Below are 20,476 nucleotides of genomic sequence, written 5' to 3' on the forward strand. Positions count from 1 at the left end.
AAGGAAACTTTGTACTGAATGTCGAGGAATAGTTATTGGGGAACTAGAGAAAGCAGTGGAAAAAATAAAGTCTTGTACTCAAAAGTTATTAATCCACGTATAGAGAGTTTTGATGAAATCTGAACTGCTGCTACACATAGACGTAGTCAGAGCTCGATTTCTAGAACGAAGATGTGTCTCTCCTGCAAGTGCAGACCAGTCTCAGGGCGGTTGAGTTGTTTCTCTCGATTTCGAGGAAAAGCAACATGTACTTGCGTCCGCAAGAAAAAAAAAAGTTTTAATTTTGTTATATTAAAGCTTGTTACATATACATTGACTATTTTTGAAACGGTATTGTAAGGAATTTAAGTATCTGTATGTATGACAACTCCGTACGTGTCACTCCTATTTCTCTAAGAACGTAATTGGCAGCCGCATCAATCTGAATCCCAGCAGGATCGAGCTTCCCAGCCACAACCATGCGAACCAGAATGAATGACCTTCTTCCTCCCATCCTGGCAAAGATGACAGTTGCTGGGCAGTTGGACTCCACACTACTACTATATTGCCCACCAAACACATGCAAGTGGGGATGATCAATCCATGTGCGGAACTCCTACGTACCTTACCTCATGTACGCTTATATGCATGAAAATATAATAAGCTATTGTCAAGTGGAACACTTTAGAAAGGCATATTTAGTTTAAAAAGTAGCATTTTAACAGAACTTATGCAAAGACACAAATCTGAAAAGAAACTCAAGACTCTCCTTTATTAAAATCTTCACACATCACAAAGTATAAACCACCTAACACCTGCTAGACAAACTTCAAAGGGATTAGAATAATCCTGCATATATGTCTTTGTTAGACAAAAAGTAGACCATATAGACAGGGTAAAAATATATACAATTTTGTCATATAGTAATTATTTCAAAGTCATAGAAAAAATACACATATAAAGAGACCGTGTCAAGTATAACAATAAACCTTGGTGCTAGTGGAATCATCTGTCAGACAAACCCCTCTGTGTAACAACATTTTTAGCTACTTTACAAGAAAGTAATAAAAAACTGGAATGATATGATCTGAGCAACTGAGAAAGGATCAGTTGTGCTTCATATGTTAGTATGGTGGTTGAGAACAGATATTTGATAAAATAATCCAAGTGGCATGAAATGTCTGCCTGCTTTGATGATGACTATTTGTATGACTATATCAACCATCTCATGCTACCACTTTCAGTACCTTTTACCACAAAACTTTAAAAACTCCTTAGGAGAGCCCTTATTAGTCCCTTGCAAGGAGGGCTAAATAGTTGATGGGACCAATTTTGGTTTGATGCCACCATTCATCTGCCTGGACTGTATGTTGCTGCACCATTGGTATTGGGAAATCTCGCCAGTTTATCTGGTTCATTAACTCAGCATATGATATCTCTCCCTTCTCGTTGGATGGAGCACTGAAAATGAAGCAAACACTAAATCTGAATATTTTCCCCTTATGGTTTATAGATTATAGCTCTTTATGTCAATATATTTGCATATTACAGGTTTCTTTTCTACCCTCACACACATCCATACTTATGATTTCCATTCAGTTCATCAGCTTTTGGTATTTGTCTTAATCATGCCTTCTAAAATACACCATATACAAATGAATGCCAAGACTACGAGTATATAGTGGATTTGATGTGACTTGATTACCTAAAATTATAATTTCTGGATGGTACATACAGTAATCAGAATATCATTCCAGCGATGGAAGATGATGATGTGTGTGTGAGAGAGAGAGGGGGGGAGCGAGATTTGTGTTGTTGTGTACTCCCATGCTGAAGCAGTATTTCCAGATTTTTGTGACATCGTTTTTAACATTTTATAAAGAAAAGGAGACTCACATTACATGACTATGTCACTTGTATTAGAATGTCAGAATAACTCCAAGACCTTCATGAAATGTGGATTTAGTACATCTCTTTACTGCTTCAAAGCATTTTCTCTTTATGTTTCTCGTGTCAGTCCCTCAGATGAAGTGTCAGTAGTGTGTGTGTGTGTGATGTAGATGCGCACATGATTATTCTTGATGCAAGTTTGTTGTTATATATATATATTTGCCTTCCTTTCACATGCTAATGTGCATCTCAACACTGCACCTGGCATCAAACTTTTTCTACTTTTATTTTTAACTTTACTGTAACTAAAGCACCTTCCCATGTTTAAATTGCCCATTGGGACAAATAAAGTTTATTATTGTCATTATCATTGTTTTGAGTTTCTTTTTCTTTTGCTTGACTGTTTTTAGTGATGATCAAATAATATCATTTAAACTTTTAAACAGGTTTCGCTTCTTTTTTGTCTAAACAAACTTTCCTCTGGGTTCTTATTTCCTGCACCATGCTTTACTCTGCTGGCCAGCATGCTTTCAATTGTGTTTCATCTTTCCTATCCCTGGAACACTTTTCTATTTACCTACCTTTGCTTCTTTGCCAGGCTGCCTCTTTCACTAATTTTACATTTTCCAGTGACTTTCAAGCAATTCTACTTAACATTGTTTTGACTTGTTTCACAGGATCAATGAACTGCACAAAGATCCTAAACTTTTTTTGTTAATTTGAATAGAGTCAAAATACACAAGCAATGGGGTTTGTGTTAAAATAAGGTTTGCTTTTGCATTTTAAGTCCACAGTTTAAAGTGTGTAACTCACGCTTCAAAAAAAACTCCAAGCAAATCCTTAGGAATAGGAACATGGTTGGCCAAGAAAACACTGCGCACAGTCTCTGGTGAAACAAAACCAGACCTGCAAAAGTAAAATAGCAAGGTGATTCATTTTGTAGAAAACTGCTACCACAAAAGAACATATGACAGAAAAGTTTTATTAACTATGATGAATGCCAAATGATCAGGTTTAATATGCTGACCTTTGTAATAAAATTCCTTAGTGTATCTGAACAATTAGATTTTTTGTTAAGTCTTGTAACTGTTTGGTCATCGGGGAGGAAGGGGTTAAAAACCACTCTTATCTCAGGACTGGTTTCTTTTTGTTTTTGAGGCCAATGTCTGCCTCTCTACCTTGCTTTCTGCCATTTATTCTGCAGTTCTGTTAGGGTCAGTTACCCAGTCAAAAGTTGGGTCAATGTTGTGTGTGAGAATTTGCTGCATCACAATATCGTGTAAAACCAGCTAATGCTCACACATTAGGCCTCCAGTGTGTATGAGACTATTGTTAGTTCTCAAATGTATCTCTTTTGTCATTGTCACTGTGCTATGTGAATGACATAAAATATGCGTCAGAGATTTAAGTGACACACAACAACTCACTTGTTCTTATCCTGGTATTGAAGAGAAACAAATATGCTATCAAAGTTGTCATAGTTCGACTTGCGAAGCTCCTCCTGCACAATGGCCATCACTTGCTGTTTATCTAGCACTGCTTGTGATCTCTCTGCAAACTTCCTGGCCAGAATTCTTACTTGATGTTCTGCTAGAGTGGGAATAATCTTCATCCCCACAAAAGAAGAATAAATCCAATATAAATGTGGTGAATTTGAATACCTGTTAATGCTAATAACATTATGTGTGCTTTGTGTGGCGGAGTTTTCTAAATGGTTGGTTGGTTCTTCAGGTAGTTGTACATTTACAAAGTTAACTAACCTTTGTATATGAGTTACAATAACTGTAATTAAAAATGGCGACATTTTAAAAAAAAAAGAAAATTTTTGGAAAAATATACAGACCAGCTTCATCATTTCCTGGAACTGGGGATAGCTGAGAACACCTTTATTTGTTGGATCGTGCTGAGTAATAAATACACACACTTCATCCATTTTTTCGTTCAGTACTGGCTTGATTTTTGCCAACATATCTTTAACATAGTTCAAGAACTGAAAATGACAAGGTTTGGTGTAAGACTGAGCATCTCCTCCATAGTCATTACTGCTGTGCTCTATAATAATTGTTTTCATTATAAATTCATTATAATCTTACTTTTGTCATGGCTAATCTAGGATTAAATAAATGTCACATAACTTTAAAAAACACACCAGTGATGCAACTTGAATCTTTATTAAGCATTGCGTCTACTGTTCCAAGACAGAAAAATTATTTAATATGAATTCTTGTAAGACATGTAGCTCCTGCTCATTCATTCATTGGCTGATACTAGCTGACCACCAGATAAGCAGTCCTGTCAGTACTAGTTTTCATGGGAATTGCAGTAGATTCAGCGGCTGACAAGGCTCACCCTTAGGCTTGTCGAACAGCCAGTCCACTCCTTCACATTGGCCTCTGTTCACCTTGGCATCAATCACCCTCCATGATACAATGTAGGATGGTTTTAGATATTCTTGGCTGCATGGCCATATCAACTTGAGCTGCTTCACCTTTGTGAGAAGAGGTAATTCTTTCGTCCCACTAGGGCAGTGATCATTCTCTGTACAAAGCAGTTGGTCTTGCATTCCATGTAGGAAATTTAGAGCAGTTTTCTTAGGAACTTGCTTTACTACCTGGATTCTTTTTCTTTGATCAGAAAGCAGAGTTCACACTCGTACATCAGGATGGGCACTATAAGCAGCTTGTACAGACTGCAAACCTGATTGTGCTACTTCGCCAAATCCTCTCCAGCCTTGCCATTACTACTATCACTAATCCAATCCTGGTGTGATATCTTCTGTGGAGATGCTGTCTTCGGAAACGGTGGCTACCACATAATTGAGGTGTTCACCTCTTTTACCTGTACTATATTTATGAAGAGCTCTGTTTTACTGTCCTTGCTTTGACTTTGGTCTTGTTAGTGCTGGTTCTCATCCCATAAGCATTTGCTATATCTGTCAGTCTGATAATACAGTCTTGGAGTTTGATGTTACAGTCAGCTGTCAGATTTAATGTCTGCAAGGTACAAATTTTATATGGGGATATGGGCCTCCTGCTGATGGACAGGGAGGTGTAATGGTCAAGAAGTGTTTCTTATGTGATTTTCTTCAAGGTGAAGTTGAACAGTACAGGGGGCAGGAGGCTCTGGTGCTTAAAATAAGTATCCCACTGGGTTATTGAGTTGTACTGTAATTTTATACAGCATTTTGATAACTTGGGCTCTGTACATAACCCCCAAAATAAATTTGTATAAGTATTTCTGCTTCGAGCCAAAACACCTAAATGATTATGACATATCCAGACATGAATTCACATAAGCTCTGACTAGCCAACACTGGCACATACTGCTCACCTTCTCTGAATGTTCATCAATATACCGTAAGGAGTATTCATCCGCATCAAGTATTATAAATTTGTATTTGAAAAATTCCAAAGTGGCACCCACATATAGGTCCTGCGCCTGAAAATGTTCAGGCAGTTCTGTGCTAAAGCGTGGCTGGTTGGGTTTCTTTATGCGACATCTCTTGATGAACTTACCACCAATGTGGCCTGCACAAGACAGTCCAAGATGCAATGTTACAAATCTTACTTTAAATGCTTATGTCAATGTTTTCTAAGGACTGTAGTGGGGAATATGTTGCCCAGGCCGGTCACTGTGAGAAATTCTAAGAAGCCATATTTGTGTGCTGAATTTGCACTGGTGGAGATCTACATAGAGAAAGCAGTGCATATATGTTTCTACGTCAATTCATTTTTTGTAACATGCTCAAAGAAAATAATGACAAGAAAATTATGAGCCAGAAATCACTATTTAAAAGCTAGGAAGGTTCTTTCCATAGCTCACAGTATTATTTTGTCCTTGAACTTTGGACACTTCTGTATCTGTATTGCTCATTATTGTACGACTATGCTCTTACAACTGTTGGATGCTCCTAAGAAAATATATTAACCTACATGTATTGTCTTATTATATAAGTATTTACTGGTGGTGATTCAGGATCCAGCACTAAGTGTTTGGATGTTTTGCATTTATTGCAATATTTATCACCTGCATCACTTTAGGAAAGAGAATGAATAAAGTCGTGGTAGATTTTAAAAAAAACTTACCAGAATTGCGTCTACGACGCTCAAAGACAGAAATCGAGTCATCACTAAGAAAACAGGTGATAATGAAGAGTCTGTCTTTGTCAATTGCCTTTGGTGCATCAAAGCAAGCCAAAAACTGTAGCTGGTTGCTGTCTAGTGCACACCTGTCATATTTCATGAATTGAATAGTGTTTGGTGCATGATGCTGGACAACAAAACCACACTGGTATGCATGTAGAGTATCCTCCTCAGAACCAAAACTTTTTTTTGGTGGCATCGTCGTTCCATCTGTGAAGCTTTCGTGTGGGATCTTAAGTGGGGTGAACTCAGCTACAGAACAAAAGGAAAAATTCATCAGCAGGACTATGTCTGGAAAGTGTGTTCACATGATCAAACCACTGAATTCCTGCCTAAGGTGAAAGTTTAGACACAACACAGCAGTGATGATATATATACACTGAAGTTTTGCCTTTTTTATGATGTTTATTATGTATGCATATTAACTCATTGTTTCCTCCTAAAGAATTTCCCAAACAGTTATCTGCAAGTGGCATTTGTTTACAGGGCTGGCTGCCTTGCCGTTATATAGCTTAGTTGCTAACTTGGCATAAAATACCAATTCGCCCAACCACTCCTTCCAAAAAAGATTCAATTGATGTGCGTGTACTATACCCACTGGTACAGTTACAATTGGTTACTGATTGGTTTAAATAGACTACCACGCAAGAAAGACAAGTGATAAAGGAAAAATACAATTGTCAAATGATTCTAGGACTACAACTACTTTAAAATAAACTTTCTTCCTTTGACATTAAAAATGAGCAGAAAAAGACAACAGAAAGGCATGCTTGAGCTGTTTCGATCAAACAGAAGAAGACTGCATTCTGTGTAACAGCTTATTGTGAATTATGTTTAATTTGTAGCAGATATTGAGAAATCACAGATTTTTGAAAACCACTTGCAGCTGTGTCACCTGTGTACAATTCAGTATTAAGTACTGATGAATTCTTAAACTCAAGCATGTATGTGATATGCTCATCTTTGATTTTCTTTTGGCATATTTACCATATCACAGCAGGGCTGATAACTTCTGACGCAAGAATCATAATAATTTCTTAATAAAAGGAATCACTGTTGAAAGGACATATGCTTTAATGTTTAAAAATGAGTAGTTGTCAGATTGAAAAAAAAAGGTATTGTGTTTATGCTGTGCTGACAACATGTAACATCTGGTTGTGGAATTCAACAAATAAAATGTAAGGCTAAAAACTTACTGATGCCATGCTTTGTACGATAGTACTCCTTTGTGAATTCATCACAGTCACAAAGAACAATCCTGCGTCCCCATATATTGACCACAGAGCCCAGGGTTAGATCTGTGTCTTTTATGTACTCTGTTGAGTCATAATTTTTCTGAAAAACATTGAAACAAGCTGAATTCTCGTATCTGTTTACTGCTTTCTCCACATTGAATCAAATAATCTCTGCTTAAGATATTTTTAACTGCTGTTGCCAAATCGTTGATGCAAATATTCTTGGTAGTAGAAGCAATTATTATTGCTAAAATGTATAGCAAAAGATTAATTTTTGTTGCCAAATATTATGAATGTAAGGGATATAAAGAAGAAATCACCGAGTTTAAATTTTACTGAACTCTTGTAGAGCGTTAACATCTTAACACGTGGAAAGTGAGTGGGAAATCCCATTTTTTTCACAGGGCCAAAATTATTTACTTTTAGACTGTCATGGATGTAGAACATTTCATGCCCATCAGGCTTAGTGACATTGAGCACAGTCCTTGGAGCAGGAGCACAAGGAAATTTTAGAGGTGTCCCTATCTTTGGTACACGTGCTCGCTTGAGAAACATTACTGCATCCCGCCCACTGTTATGAGGAAGCAACTGCAAAAAAAATAGACTGTAAACCCATAATAGACATATGTACTGAATATATTCTTAAATGGCTTACTCTTCATACAAGCACCCATTCAAGTAACAACACAATTAGAAGTTGTTGCTTAATGCTGTAACTGTAACTTTAAGTATTTAGTATTTTATGTGCTAAGATTTGGATAAATAGCAATCCATTTGATTCCATTAAAAATCCTTCAATCTAAATGTTCCAAAAACCTACTGATATCTTTTGATAATCTACATCCAAGATTGGCCGAATCTTGCGTGTTTGCTGGGATAGTATGTTAAAGAGTTCAGTCATAAAAAAGAAAACAAAAACCAACGAAACTTAGAATTTGCACTTCAGAGACCTGTCTTATGTCAATTGTGTCATCTGCCAGGTAGTAGCACATGACCAGTGAGTGTAGGTCACCATATTCGCTTTCTCTGTCATCCCAAAAGCAGAAAAACCGCAGGACATGGCGATCGTGGTCCAGGAACTGCTTCAGTGTGTCATACCTCTCACGTGGCTGGCGAGTCTATGGACAAATACTTTTTGTTCAACTTTTTCCTGAAAGATTCATAATGCTGTAAGTCTTTGTTGGCCTTTTGAAGTATGACTTAAAATTTACATGTTTGCATGCATATAATTTTTTTTTTTTTGGCATTTATTATTCGCTCTTGTGGGTTCATGTATGTGTCTGCTACGATTTATGTTATGTATTTGCAATACAAACTGTTTACATCTTGCAAATGCATTGTTACAGATTCTAGTATAGCAAATTAACGTGCTAATGCTAAAAATATAAAATCTAAGGGTAAAAATAACAGCAAAACAGCAAATGCACCAGAAAGATTATGATTGTCCTTGAGTATACCATCATGCATACATGAAACAAGTTCAAATGGCATATCAAAAAGATGTACATAAAACACACCTTTGTCTGTCAGTGCACACATGGGCATATAGACATTTTCATTTCTTTTCACAAGTAACAGACAACCAATATCTGCTTATGATTCAAAATATACAGAAAGAAATAAATGAGACAGAATCCCCTTAAGCAAGTATAGCAGCTTACGGCTTTGCGATTTGTAAAAAAAGGATCTTCTGGTATGCGTTCAGGTGCTCCAACTTTTACTCCAAGCTTTCTCAAAAAATTCAGAGTGAAATCATCACAGTCTACAATCCTGAACACTTTAGAGTATAAGTTCAGCTCAATTCCTACATTGAAATCTTCCACAGTGTAAAATTTATCATCATCTGGTGGTGGTTTAGGAATACGGTGTCGGTGGATTATTGTACCTGCATAGCAGCAGAAACTAACTTTATTACAAACTTTTTTTTTTTTAACATCTGCTTCAAGATGTATGAAACATGGAGTCAACAATACGCTGCTCACACACACAAACCAGAACATATACTATGTACACTAAAACAATTTGGCCAGTCTTGGATGTTGTTATGTTAGTATCCATGTAACGCACAGATGCACTAAATGCATTCATGTCTGCTCCATGCATTTATTTATTCAAAAGAAGTTGAATATCTATTTTTTTACAATTTTTATACAATGATTATTGTGCATCATATACACCAACATGCATATTGAATGGTGTGACTTTCCTCAATAATTAATTTTTTGCATCAAAACGTATTGATACAAAGATATTTTACACAAACAATTAAACAGTCCTGAACACTAACCTTGGCAATGAGTTACATCTGCGATTCTTTGCTCATTCACCATTATCGAGTCATCTTCCAAGAAGAAGTAAATTTTGGATTTTGCCACACGGTACTGCTCAAGTCTCTCAACATAACTCTCTAGATAGTAGGCATCAAATGACAGCACCTGTCAACAATAGTTAAAAAATACACCTCATAGCCTTATTTTAAAAAAAGGAATCTTTTCAAGAGGGGATAGGGTTGCTGGGATGGCAATATGTATTTACTATCTATGGACAGTTTAAAAGACTGATGGGATGCAAACTTTTTTCTTTTAATAATAAGGTAAGGCTCAATGTATGATAATATCTTCCAATATCTGGGTGAATATATCCCTTTTGTTCCTCATATACATGCTTACAAGCATCACCATGCACACAAAGAGATAAAAACTGTGATGTCACATTTGTACCTAGATGTCACTAGCGAACACATGGGTCACTTTTGAGGAATGGAGAATGTAGTAGTTAGAGCAATAGCATCCAAACCTGGAGGCATGCACATTGGCTGATTCGATGTCCATGTGATACAGCACACTTTGTCAAGATGACCCAGCGTCTGATGCATTACAGGGAAGATAAGGTAGTAAAACAGAAGAGATAGGCACCAAACTGTCTTTAACACCTCATTCCCCAATAAAAGTATAAGGTAATCTTTACCTTAAAAATTGGGCACCCAGTGATAAAGTAGTTAAAAAGTTTGCTTGTCTTCACTGCAGTGAGACACTCTGGTTCAGTTCTCATCTGAGGACACTATCTGAATGTGACACAAATATAGCAGGGCTAGTTCTGCAAAGGGGAAGGGGTCTCTGGGTATTCTGGTTTCTCCCCTCCTCCCATGGTGAGAAATCACCTTAAGGTGGAAACAACTTCCCAGAAAGCATCCAACCACCCTTAAAAATGGTTGCAATTTATAATGCATATAAAAATGTCTCAGACTAAGCATTATTACTAGAAAACATGTCACTGGTTAATTTGATGTTGGCCATATAAGTAACGTTCAGAAAATGTGTATCTTTTAGTCCTTTTTGTTAATAAAAGCATGAAATTTATCAAAGTATTTTAAAGGCCTTAAGTCTTTATAACCTTCCACCTACTATATTTCATTAATTCTAAAATTACAGTTATTATTCAAAGCCTATTCTAACCCAATAATGTGTCATAAACAAAACATCGTGCTAGTATTCATCATCTTACCTGACGATCAAATGCGACCCAGGCTGGCATACTAGGGATTTCCCCTTTAGGTATTTTCGAGTTTAATGCGTTAATTTTCTGGCCTAATCTGGGCTCTCCACCAATGCCAGGCTTTGTATCCCCAACACATAAGTGGTTATCATTGCAGTAGATATCAAAGTGATGAGATTTGTGGTATTTTGTTTTACCTAACTGTAACATAGTCATGATAATTGCTTAGAATTAGAAATAAAGATGGTTTCCAGGTTATGAACAAGTTACACATTCTTGATCAAAGTCAACTTTGCGTGCAAGTCAGAACACATATGTAAAGTTTGTCTTCAGCATCAGTCATAAATTTTACCTTTATATGCACATAAAATGTTATTAGAAACACTGCCACACAAAATAAAACATCTTAAACATAATAATAATAGTGAAACATTAAACTAGTTCCCACATTCATTACTATGAACAAGTTGTCTGCAAGTCACACTTCTAAATTAATAGGCTTTGTAACACCTCATCTGTACCTAAAAAATTTGGTAACTGTGGACTGCCTGTGTTATGCAAAAGTTTATTATTTTGTACTTATTTTGTAAGTACTCAATCAGCCTTATGTGGGAAGATATATACATTTTTGCATTTTTTTATGCAAGTCTACACATTTGTAATAATGCACCCAGGCACTTGCTGTTTATTATAACTGAAAGCACGTAAATGTAAACATATTCATGATTTGTTATACACTGATACAATTAAAGTTGTGTGTTTGGAATACAACTATATAATTTAGTGGATACATTACTATAGATGCCGATTTGTCTTATGTTCATTTAAACTCCACTAGGATATACACAAAGAGTAGATTTCATTGCTATGTAGATATGAATAAAAAAAACTGACTGAACACTTTCATTTTTTAAATTAATTTATGTTATAATCTCTTTGCAATTTACTGTTGCAACTAATTAAAATCGTCGATCTCTTCGATCCTTTCTGTCACCCTATTGATTTAAAATAATGTTCATACCCGAACTAATTTAAGGTATTATTGCACTAATGTTATTAAGTTTGAGGGACAGTATTCAACGAAAATATCCGACAACATAAATAAATACTACCGATTTTAAATTAAAAGGCGTTAGCTTACATTGTTATTTAAACCAAGGGCAGGAAGAAATGGCAACGCCATATTTGAGGTGTTGGGTGTTCAAGACTGCAAGAAGAAACTCTTTAGTAAAGCCTAAATAATCGAAGGCTTTTGGCTTCTGTTAATCTACGTCCCTTGCATCCGTTGCTTTTCGTCCACGGACGTATATAGGGATATTAGTTCGTGGTTTCGTCGACTTCAAAGGCGTGGGATCTCCTTAGCAACGGCGGCTTTTAAGTGGTAATCGGAGTCCGAAAACTAGGTACCGGTCAGAAAACCAGAAATATCATGCATCTAACAACCATACTATTCTTCAATGTTTGTTTTCGGATAAACCATCCTTTAACATAATTTTCTGGTACTGCAAAGTCTACATAGCAAAAGTGGCCGTGAATTGTAACCACAGTTTCCAGAGGTGTGTCGTCTGCTGATGGCGACGACCACTGTCAAGCTGCTGAGGGTGACGGGAAACTTATTTGACGTCATGTAAGTAAAGACGAGGCGTTACCATAGAGATGTAGCAATTGTTAGCGAACTTTTAAAGTTCCCAGGGAATTGCTGGTTTAAATTTTAAAAATAATTTTCTACTTAAGCATATGTTATTTATGTGTTACTAAAAGTATTATCAGTTTGGTCGGATCACAGGAAATAATTGATTTCACGGTACTGTGCAAGCACGAATTTATAACTGATCCGACGTAGTACGTGGTGCAAGTGAAATATTAGTTTGCCTAATTGTACTTGTACTTCGTACAAACAAAGAGTATCGGTATAGTACTCGTGTTAACATATGCAGAATCAAAATTTGATTTCCTATTTGTATAAACATAATTTTATATAAAACTGATTTGATGTAGATCAAAGCGAAAGTTGAAAAACAGAAGTAATTGAACAGCTGCAGAAAACCCCATGCACCAAATAACTCAACAGTGAAACGGAAAGTAGAAAATGAGCCACACGTTTGCATCGCGGCGGGCAGCTACGACAATCCGAGGAAGAGGAGGACGGCCAAATTTTTCGACACAAGCAAAACTTCAGCCTCTAGCACCTCGCGGAAAGACGACACAAACAAAATCAAGAGTTTTGACAAATCGTGGTCGAGGAAGAACTGCTGGTCGTCAAACAGGAGGTACACTTATGTAAATTTATCGAAACCTATCGGCGCGTTAAAAAATACACAAACCGAAAGTCGTTGTCATATCAGAACTATTTAAATATTTCATGTGTATGTTTACCTGAAAGAATGCCGATGAAACAGCTGATCGACAATACTGGTTTAAAGAAATGGTGTGCGTATATTTATATACAGCTATAATTTTGAATGCCTCGATATTATGGATTAGACTTGTGCATGTCATTATGACATTAAAAATATATCACCATCAGACAGTATATGAAAATGCCAGCGTTTTGTATGTTTTTGTGTATAGACTGGCAAACAACATTTATATTTATGGAAAGAGACATGATGTAGTTGATGGAATCAGTGATACCACAAAGTATTTTAAACAAAATATGATCAAAAATCCCTGAAGAAAATAGCTTTCTGTGTTAACAGGGCTAGAACTTTGATCATGACAGTCTTAGATTTTATTCTATTCCTATTCCATTTATCTCATTTTCTATTTTTCTTTTCTTCCTGTGCTCATGGCCATAACATTTTCAGGAAAAACATCAATGGACCCTTACCAAAATAGGCAATATTTAGGGGATGAGGAGGAGGCAGGACCAGCACAAGGAAATTCACTGGAACAGAGAGCAGTATAGTAAGTATATATAATATTAATATAATATCAGTAATATTTACATGGGGTGCTGCATTTGCCAACAGATATTTTTTGCTAGACTAAAACAACTCCATTAATGTTTTTCAGTGCAGGAGGATACACAATGATCAGCCCAAATGAAAAAAAACGTCAAAGTATTGCAGCACGTAAGTCAGTTCTTTTAATCATTTGGATGAAATAAATATTTTCATACTTTCAGCATATGGCCTTGTCACTATCTTTTGTTATGTTTGTTTATATTGTTTTTGTTACACTATTTTCACCATTAAACTGCCTTTTTTGTTTCACAGTATTGTTATAAAGTGACTATGCAGAATCAAAATGACAATTACTTCAGTTCTTGTTTATTATCCGTTTTTTTCTTTTTTATATATATATTGTTTTTTGTTTTCAAAGAGGCTGAAAGAGAGGCCCTCCAGTATGAAGATTACAAGCAAAGAAACAAAGTCACTAGAGTCTCTTATGTTGGAACTGTTGGTAAGTTAGGGTCATTTATTATATAGAAACACAATATTATTCTTTACAAAGCAATTAAAGATTTATAAATTTTATTTGCTGTTCTGCAATCTTTGCATCTTAGTGATCACCTTATTGGGTTAATCAAAAATATATTGCAGCCCAAACTTTCTGTTAACTACATAAAGCAGTATGCTAGGCATCCCATGCTTGGTCACTATATAGCTAAGAGCCTTAATGGGCAAGAAAATTTAGCTTTCTTGTCTTTTAAAAATCTGGCATTGTATCACTGAGCTACAATGAGGGAAACACTTTACCTCCATGCCTACTGAATGGTGCTGATTGGCTGAAACTATACAGAACATGGAACACAGACAAGAGTATAATGAGTGAACATTTCATCATAGCAACTAAACTTTATTCCAGGAGGTGGACAGACAGAATGGAATGCACGTCAACAACAGGCAATGATGCATCAGGGCCTGAACAAAACTGGTCGGCTGGTAAGCTGTCTTACAGTTCATCATTTTAATGCTGAAAAAGGTTGAACAGGTGAAGATAAAGTTCAATGCCACCCATGTCTTTTATTTCCAGTTTGTTGCCTTGTCAAACTGTGGATGTGTAGTTGACAATAATGTAAATGATATTATTTCAGCTGAAGGAACAAGAACGAAAATCCAAGCTGAGAGAGGCTGAGGAGCTACAGCTAGCTCAGAAAAAGGAGGCTGCTAGAAGACAGGTATTCAGCTTCCAATAATTTATAATGCAAGAGACATGGTAATGTGTCTTTCGTGCATCTCAATTTGTAAGTCAGTATTGGGAAGGGGGAATTTTAAATGGTATAGAGATACCACTTAAAAAAAACTCCAAATCTTGTGTCAGGTAACACCATCATTGTAAAAATTTCTTCCCTTATTATGACCTACTTTCATCTTTCTTGTTCTTCTCAGTGTCATTGTATAAATCATCAACATCATCATCTCTGTTATTGCTGCACACCTTGCGTAAAGAGTCAAGTTTAACGATTTTAAATAGGTGTTTGTGATCCTGACTATAAAGTGAAAAAAGATAATTTGCTAAGAGCATATGCTCTCTGAGGTGTTCTAAATAACAGGGTATTCTAGTTTGGTTTTCCCCCTCTGTTCAGTCAGAGTTAAATGAGCAACGACAGAAAGACAAGCAAGACAAATGGAAGGATGAAATGAGAAGGTAAACCATTAACTGTCTTATAGTTCTATGTGTAATTTTGCTCAGTCATCACAGTTTCACCAATTTTAGATGCTAAGGAAGAATGGTGCACTGTTCGAATGGTCCATCTTGTAAAGTGCATTGAGCTCACTTCTATGTGGGAAAATGCACTATTAAAATTCTACTATTATTACTTCTTGCCCTTAAAGAATTGACAGCATTTATTTTGTAAATGTGACAATTTTAGCCTAAATTACCTTTTAAGATACTAGAGTTGTAAGTTTATCGTTTATTATTTAAAGATATTTACTTGTCTTCTTTTTTGTGGGTTTATTCATGTTATGCCATATTTTTCTTAACAGGGTAAATCAGTCTTTTCTTAATAAGCTAGAAGCTCAAGCCAAAGGTTCCAGTAGTCGGTCATTAGGGTCTTCAGCTCCTTCTGGTCAGAAAAACCCACAAGCCCCAGCAAAACCAGCACCAGCCAGGCCAACATCTGGAAGGACATCAGCTGAAAGAGTTTATTTTGGTGCATCGCTTAGCACTGGCAGTGAAGGAGAAGCAGAAAGCAGAGATGGAAGACAGCCAGGCAGTTCGACACAAAACATAGCCAGAAGTTATATCAGCCAGGGCATTTCAGGAGAAGAAGCAAGCCTGTATGGCAGCCAGAGCAGATTATTGAGGGAGAGAGGGGGAGTAGGCAGACAGTGGGAATTCCCAGCTCAGGTTGGAAATCAAACATATGCTGACTTTGATACAGATGACAGCTCAGACCAGGTCTATGGAGATTCACATTTCCAAGCTGGCGCAGAGTTTGACTACAATGTTGATGTTCTTCAGAGCATCTTACCTCATATGGACCGTCTACAACTGGCGGAAGCTTTGCAGGAGGCCAATGGATCGCTAAATGATGCTCTGGAACTATTAGGCATATAAATGCATATCTGTGTATTTTGCAATCAATTGCTTGTACAATTACAATTTAATTAAAAATGGCAGACTGGTTGTGATCTAATTTATTGTCTCAAGAGCAAGTCATTTGGGTCTATATAAAGGTATATGAAAATGTTTGGACAAAAATTATCATGCGTAATCTGTAGTCATTGCCACACTATCACTGAGACTATATTTTTCATGGTCTCTCACTTTAGCAATGTATTTCTCAGAAATCTTTTAAAGGTGATGAGTGAAAAAATGATGAAGCAAGAAGAAATTTTTTTAAAATTTTGCAGTAATGCAAGAAAGAGTAGAAAATGGCACAATTAAATCTTTAATGCTGTTATTGGAACATATTTTTTTTTAGGATATATAATCTTCTAAACTAGTGATTTATTTATATGCCTCGTCATGTCAATGTTATTATTGTTATTACCTTGTTGTGGTGAGATCCCTGGGCACCTGTTGTGGGTAATTGTCAATGTAGGAAAATCTGTTGATGCTACTATTATTGCCTCTCATACTTTGTTTTGAAACTTTGTCTGCAAAATCTTTTTGCTTAACACAAATTAATAGTCTTAGCAATACCAGTTCCAACATTATGCTACTATAGCATTATTAGTAAATAAATGCAAATATAGAAAAATAATAAGGCTATATTTTTCTACTTGCTGTTCCCACTTGATCTAAGAACTATACATATTTTTATTTGTCCTTAGACACCAGTTAATATTTCATTCAGAGTTAAGAGGTCAGCTTAGACAATATTCTGGGGGATAAGAAGTTTGCTTGAATTAGGTATGTGCATGCGTAGGGATTTTCAAACCTAACCAAAAGACAAGCATTTTGTATTTATTTAGAAGATAAAATTCAGCAAAGGAGTCATTAGAGCTTAATGTTTCTTTCAACAGTTAGTGACTTTAGAAAATATTAATAAAACATTCTGCTGTTTATAGCGATTGAACATGCATTTTAAGTCAGTCGTGCACAACAAAGGGCAAATGTATTATCTCTCCTTGTATTTTAGTTATTACTACAACAATTTGTGAAGTCGGTGTGTGTGCCCGATCACATGTGTACCTGTACAGGTGTAGTTGGTAATGCATAATACACGTAATATATGAAGGCATGCACTTTCATAGATGTCAGTTATAAAGGTGGGTATTTTTCTGAACTGCTGTTTTGTTGTTGTTTTGTAATATTTCTTTGTATGTCTGCATTCCTGAATGTAAGTGCAGAAAACAAACATGAACTCATTCTTTGTGACCCTTCATGTTTAAATTACCTTTCACCAGAACATATTAACCTGATCCATCAGAGTTTGCACATGGTATTGCACAAATTTATATTCAAAATTAGGTGAGATAAAAGACAGGCGAAATTTTCAAAAAGAATATATGATCCTTGAAGAAGCTGCTACTTTTTTATTAAGACATTGGAGAGTTTTATATTGATCACATTTCATCATCTTGTCACTTAAGGCCATTTCTTTGATCAGATGACAGAAATGGTGATGTCAATCATTATTGCAACAAAATGGAAGTTTTATCAAATGCAAGTCACTTAAAAATCAAAAGAATCTAGTTCAAGATAGCAACATTTCTCACACCAATTCTATTAACAAGTTTGTTAAACTGTTGATTTTTGTTTCCTTTTCAATTGTTTTACATGCTAAGAAAGTTCAAATTTAATAGTGAACAGTTAATGTGGAATGGGAAAAAAGAAAGACATTCTAGCAAACTATCTTGTGGATAAAACAGTAGCCTATATAGTAATTTATGAGATAATATTAACAATAAAATAAGTCTGGTGAAAAAAACCACCTAATTGTACAATAGTGTGTCAAATATTTGTGCATATACATGTACATTTAGCATGCTGAAAAGCTTATCTTTAACATACTTTACAAGTAATCATCTGTGATTACTTTAATCACTGTCAGTCTCTAAATGTCAAGCAGATAAATTATATTTCCTCCCCCCCTCTTCCTTACAAACAACAAAACAGATTTTAGCTACATAAAATTTAAAATCACCTCTTGACCTAGACTCAAATTTTGTTCTAAACCTGAGGCAGATCTCACTATGACATATCCCTTTCTTTGTTTCAATATAGCTTGTTTGCACATCTAGACTTTCCTCGAGCCCAGAAAGAAGAGGTTCTGCATGGTGGGGTATGTGTGTGTGTGTGCGGGTTTCCACCAATACATCACTGCAGAAAGCATCCCAATCAGGCTTGGCTTTCACCTATAATTAAAAGCTGGAATAATTAAAACAGTTAAAATGAACCTCTTTGCAGTTGACATAACTCCCCTGTGGTGTCACCTTACCAAGTTAGCAAGGATGGAATTGAATGAAATGCTCATGTCAGAGAGGTAATCAGTGTGAACAGGGAGTATGTATGCACATAAAACATCCACAATTTATAACAGCTAAAATAGTTTCTGAGGAGTACTACCTGCTTACTGGGTCATATGCATTCATGCTAAATATAGACAAGGAAGATTGCCCTAAAGGATCAGAAGGGACTGAGATATGAGGAAAATTAAAGAACTAGCAGGGTGCGTCATTTTTTTCTTGTGACTGAGTAAACCTTAGTGCAAGATACTAAATTGTAAATGATGTTTGTAGAGACGCATCTTGTGAGGAGAAAGGGAAAATTTACCCACATCTGCAATGAGTTTTACACAACAATTAGAAAAATTCTTTAAAGGCTAAATGGAGCGCATGAAACTGATTCCTAAAATCTCATCCATCTTTATGTTCATGAGGTGCAAGCTATCACCTGCATTTTGTAAAAAAGTCAGAAATTTCACTTCCCACAGACCATACAGTACGATCACTAATGTTATGGCAGTACTTTATAAAAGTGCTTGAGGTGTTCTATTTTCTGCAATCTTCAACGATGTCTGGTTAAAATTTGGGTCAACCAGATGTGCTTTTCTGCTAAAAAAAAAATAAATGCAAATGCATCCCACAATTTTTGGAACAAGAGTCTATAAACGACTTACTACTTTTAACTTCATGTTGGTGAATTGGAAATGTATATCCAAATTGTGTGTGATGTGAACCCACATACAATTCTTATTTTTTGGGGGAGTTTTTGTTTTTTAAGCACTATAATTACTGCTGTGCTACCAACCAATCCTGCGTATCCATGTAAAATGAAACACACATGATAGTATATGTCTGTGTATGTGCGTGCATGGAACACACTTTATACAAACATTTCATTTAAAATTCAAGCATAAACTGCTTCCTATTTATTTTCATAGCCAGTGGCTATTGGAATGGTGCTAAAGTTGTTATTCAACACTTTGACTAAGACAAGGAAACTTTCAACATAGGATTTACAGCAGTATAATATATAGGTTCAAATGGTTTAGAATAGTGTTGCCTAAGACAAAATGTAAAAAGTTTCATATCATTTCCATCACTGGGAGAGAAACGATGTAGTCATCACTTATCTCCGGACCAGCATTTTCATGAAGATGACGCCCATCCCCTGCCCCCTGCTGGTTTTCTATCAACACTTTTTAAGGGATAAGCCCATTCAGTATCTGTGGATGGGAAGTCTACGCCACTGGGGTATTGAATGTTGATGCTCTAATGTAGTTTCCAATCAGTTTTACTTTTTTAACTGATTTGAAAATGGTGTAGTGGTTCGTAGGCACAATCAGTATTACAGTTTCAATGATTTACTACAGCGCGGTGTAGTTGACAGTAACATGCGACAAATGTCCCCCCCGCCTCTCCTTCCTCGCGAGACAAGAGGACGACAGGATGAGAAACACAAGTATGACAAGCTGCGTGTCGCTAATTGTGCAAGCAGACTGGAATTGTCACAGAAAATGAGTATGCTGCAATCCGGCATGCGACAAACTTTGTACCGCGAAGTCACTTCTGCGACGTCGTGACCACAAATCAAAAGATAACTCCATATATACGTCCATGGTAACTCCACCTACGACGTGAGCTGTGTTTTACTTCGCTCATAAAACTCTTGAGTAACTGTTGCGTGCATGTACATGCCCCCAAAAAATGTACTTACTGAACTGTTCAGAAAAAAGGGCAGCGGCATCTTCTTCTGTTGTGCGACAAACTTAACTTAGGTCTACGTCTCGCTCTAACTTGAACTCGCTGTTAGAGTTACCTCGCTTGATAACGCAGACGACAGGAGTTTGTAAGCCGAATGCTTGGCGTTGTCGTTTCGTCCACCTATGTCCCA

General features: G+C 36.2%; 2 protein-coding genes across 7 annotated transcripts; one reads left to right on the forward strand and one right to left on the reverse strand.

Annotated features, from left to right (window-relative positions):
- Window positions 1-714: 714 nt before the first annotated feature.
- On the reverse strand, window positions 715-20,464 carry LOC112555326 (EF-hand domain-containing family member C2-like). 6 transcript variants are annotated; one of them, XM_025223678.1, is made up of 13 exons: window positions 20,300-20,464; window positions 10,751-10,942; window positions 9,534-9,681; window positions 8,908-9,131; window positions 8,197-8,364; window positions 7,667-7,834; window positions 7,208-7,346; window positions 5,955-6,263; window positions 5,200-5,396; window positions 3,713-3,859; window positions 3,297-3,475; window positions 2,683-2,775; window positions 715-1,440 (listed from the first exon to the last, which is right to left on the reverse strand). In XM_025223678.1, the coding sequence occupies exons 1-13, from the start codon at window positions 20,327-20,329 to the stop codon at window positions 1,269-1,271; spliced, it is 2,166 nt and encodes a 721-aa protein (XP_025079463.1). In that variant the 5' UTR covers window positions 20,330-20,464; the 3' UTR covers window positions 715-1,268. The 6 variants fall into 6 exon arrangements, with proteins under 6 accessions (XP_025079463.1, XP_025079462.1, XP_025079467.1 ...); XM_025223677.1 differs by lacking the exon at window positions 20,300-20,464 and adding an exon at window positions 11,883-12,364; XM_025223682.1 differs by lacking the exon at window positions 20,300-20,464 and adding an exon at window positions 10,043-10,112 and having other exon boundaries at window positions 10,751-10,889.
- On the forward strand, window positions 12,514-17,423 carry LOC112555327. Its single transcript, XM_025223683.1, has 8 exons — window positions 12,514-13,011; window positions 13,549-13,648; window positions 13,757-13,815; window positions 14,066-14,146; window positions 14,552-14,628; window positions 14,781-14,864; window positions 15,273-15,334; window positions 15,676-17,423. The coding sequence occupies exons 1-8, from the start codon at window positions 12,831-12,833 to the stop codon at window positions 16,247-16,249; spliced, it is 1,218 nt and encodes a 405-aa protein (XP_025079468.1). The 5' UTR covers window positions 12,514-12,830; the 3' UTR covers window positions 16,250-17,423.
- Window positions 20,465-20,476: the final 12 nt, after the last annotated feature.

This window comes from Pomacea canaliculata, linkage group LG14 (genome assembly GCF_003073045.1).
Source record: "Pomacea canaliculata isolate SZHN2017 linkage group LG14, ASM307304v1, whole genome shotgun sequence".
Classification (NCBI taxonomy): Eukaryota; Metazoa; Mollusca; class Gastropoda; order Architaenioglossa; family Ampullariidae; genus Pomacea; species Pomacea canaliculata.

Excerpts from the sequence above, each read along its gene's own strand:
- LOC112555327 (XM_025223683.1), top strand. The coding sequence starts at position 12,831 with ATGAGCCACACGTTTGCATCGCGGCGGGCAGCTACGACAATCCGAGGA. Across the intron at positions 14,147-14,551 it reads CTCTTATGTTGGAACTGTTG|GAGGTGGACAGACAGAATGG; the intron begins GTAAGTTAGGGT and ends ACTTTATTCCAG. Across the intron at positions 14,865-15,272 it reads AGGAGGCTGCTAGAAGACAG|TCAGAGTTAAATGAGCAACG; the intron begins GTATTCAGCTTC and ends CCCTCTGTTCAG.
- LOC112555326 (XM_025223677.1), bottom strand. The coding sequence starts at position 11,924 with ATGGCGTTGCCATTTCTTCCTGCCCTTGGTTTAAATAACAAT. Across the intron at positions 6,264-7,207 it reads TCGTACAAAGCATGGCATCA|CTGAGTTCACCCCACTTAAG; the intron begins GTAAGTTTTTAG and ends TTTGTTCTGTAG. Across the intron at positions 3,476-3,712 it reads TCCAGGAAATGATGAAGCTG|ATTATTCCCACTCTAGCAGA; the intron begins GTCTGTATATTT and ends GTGGGGATGAAG.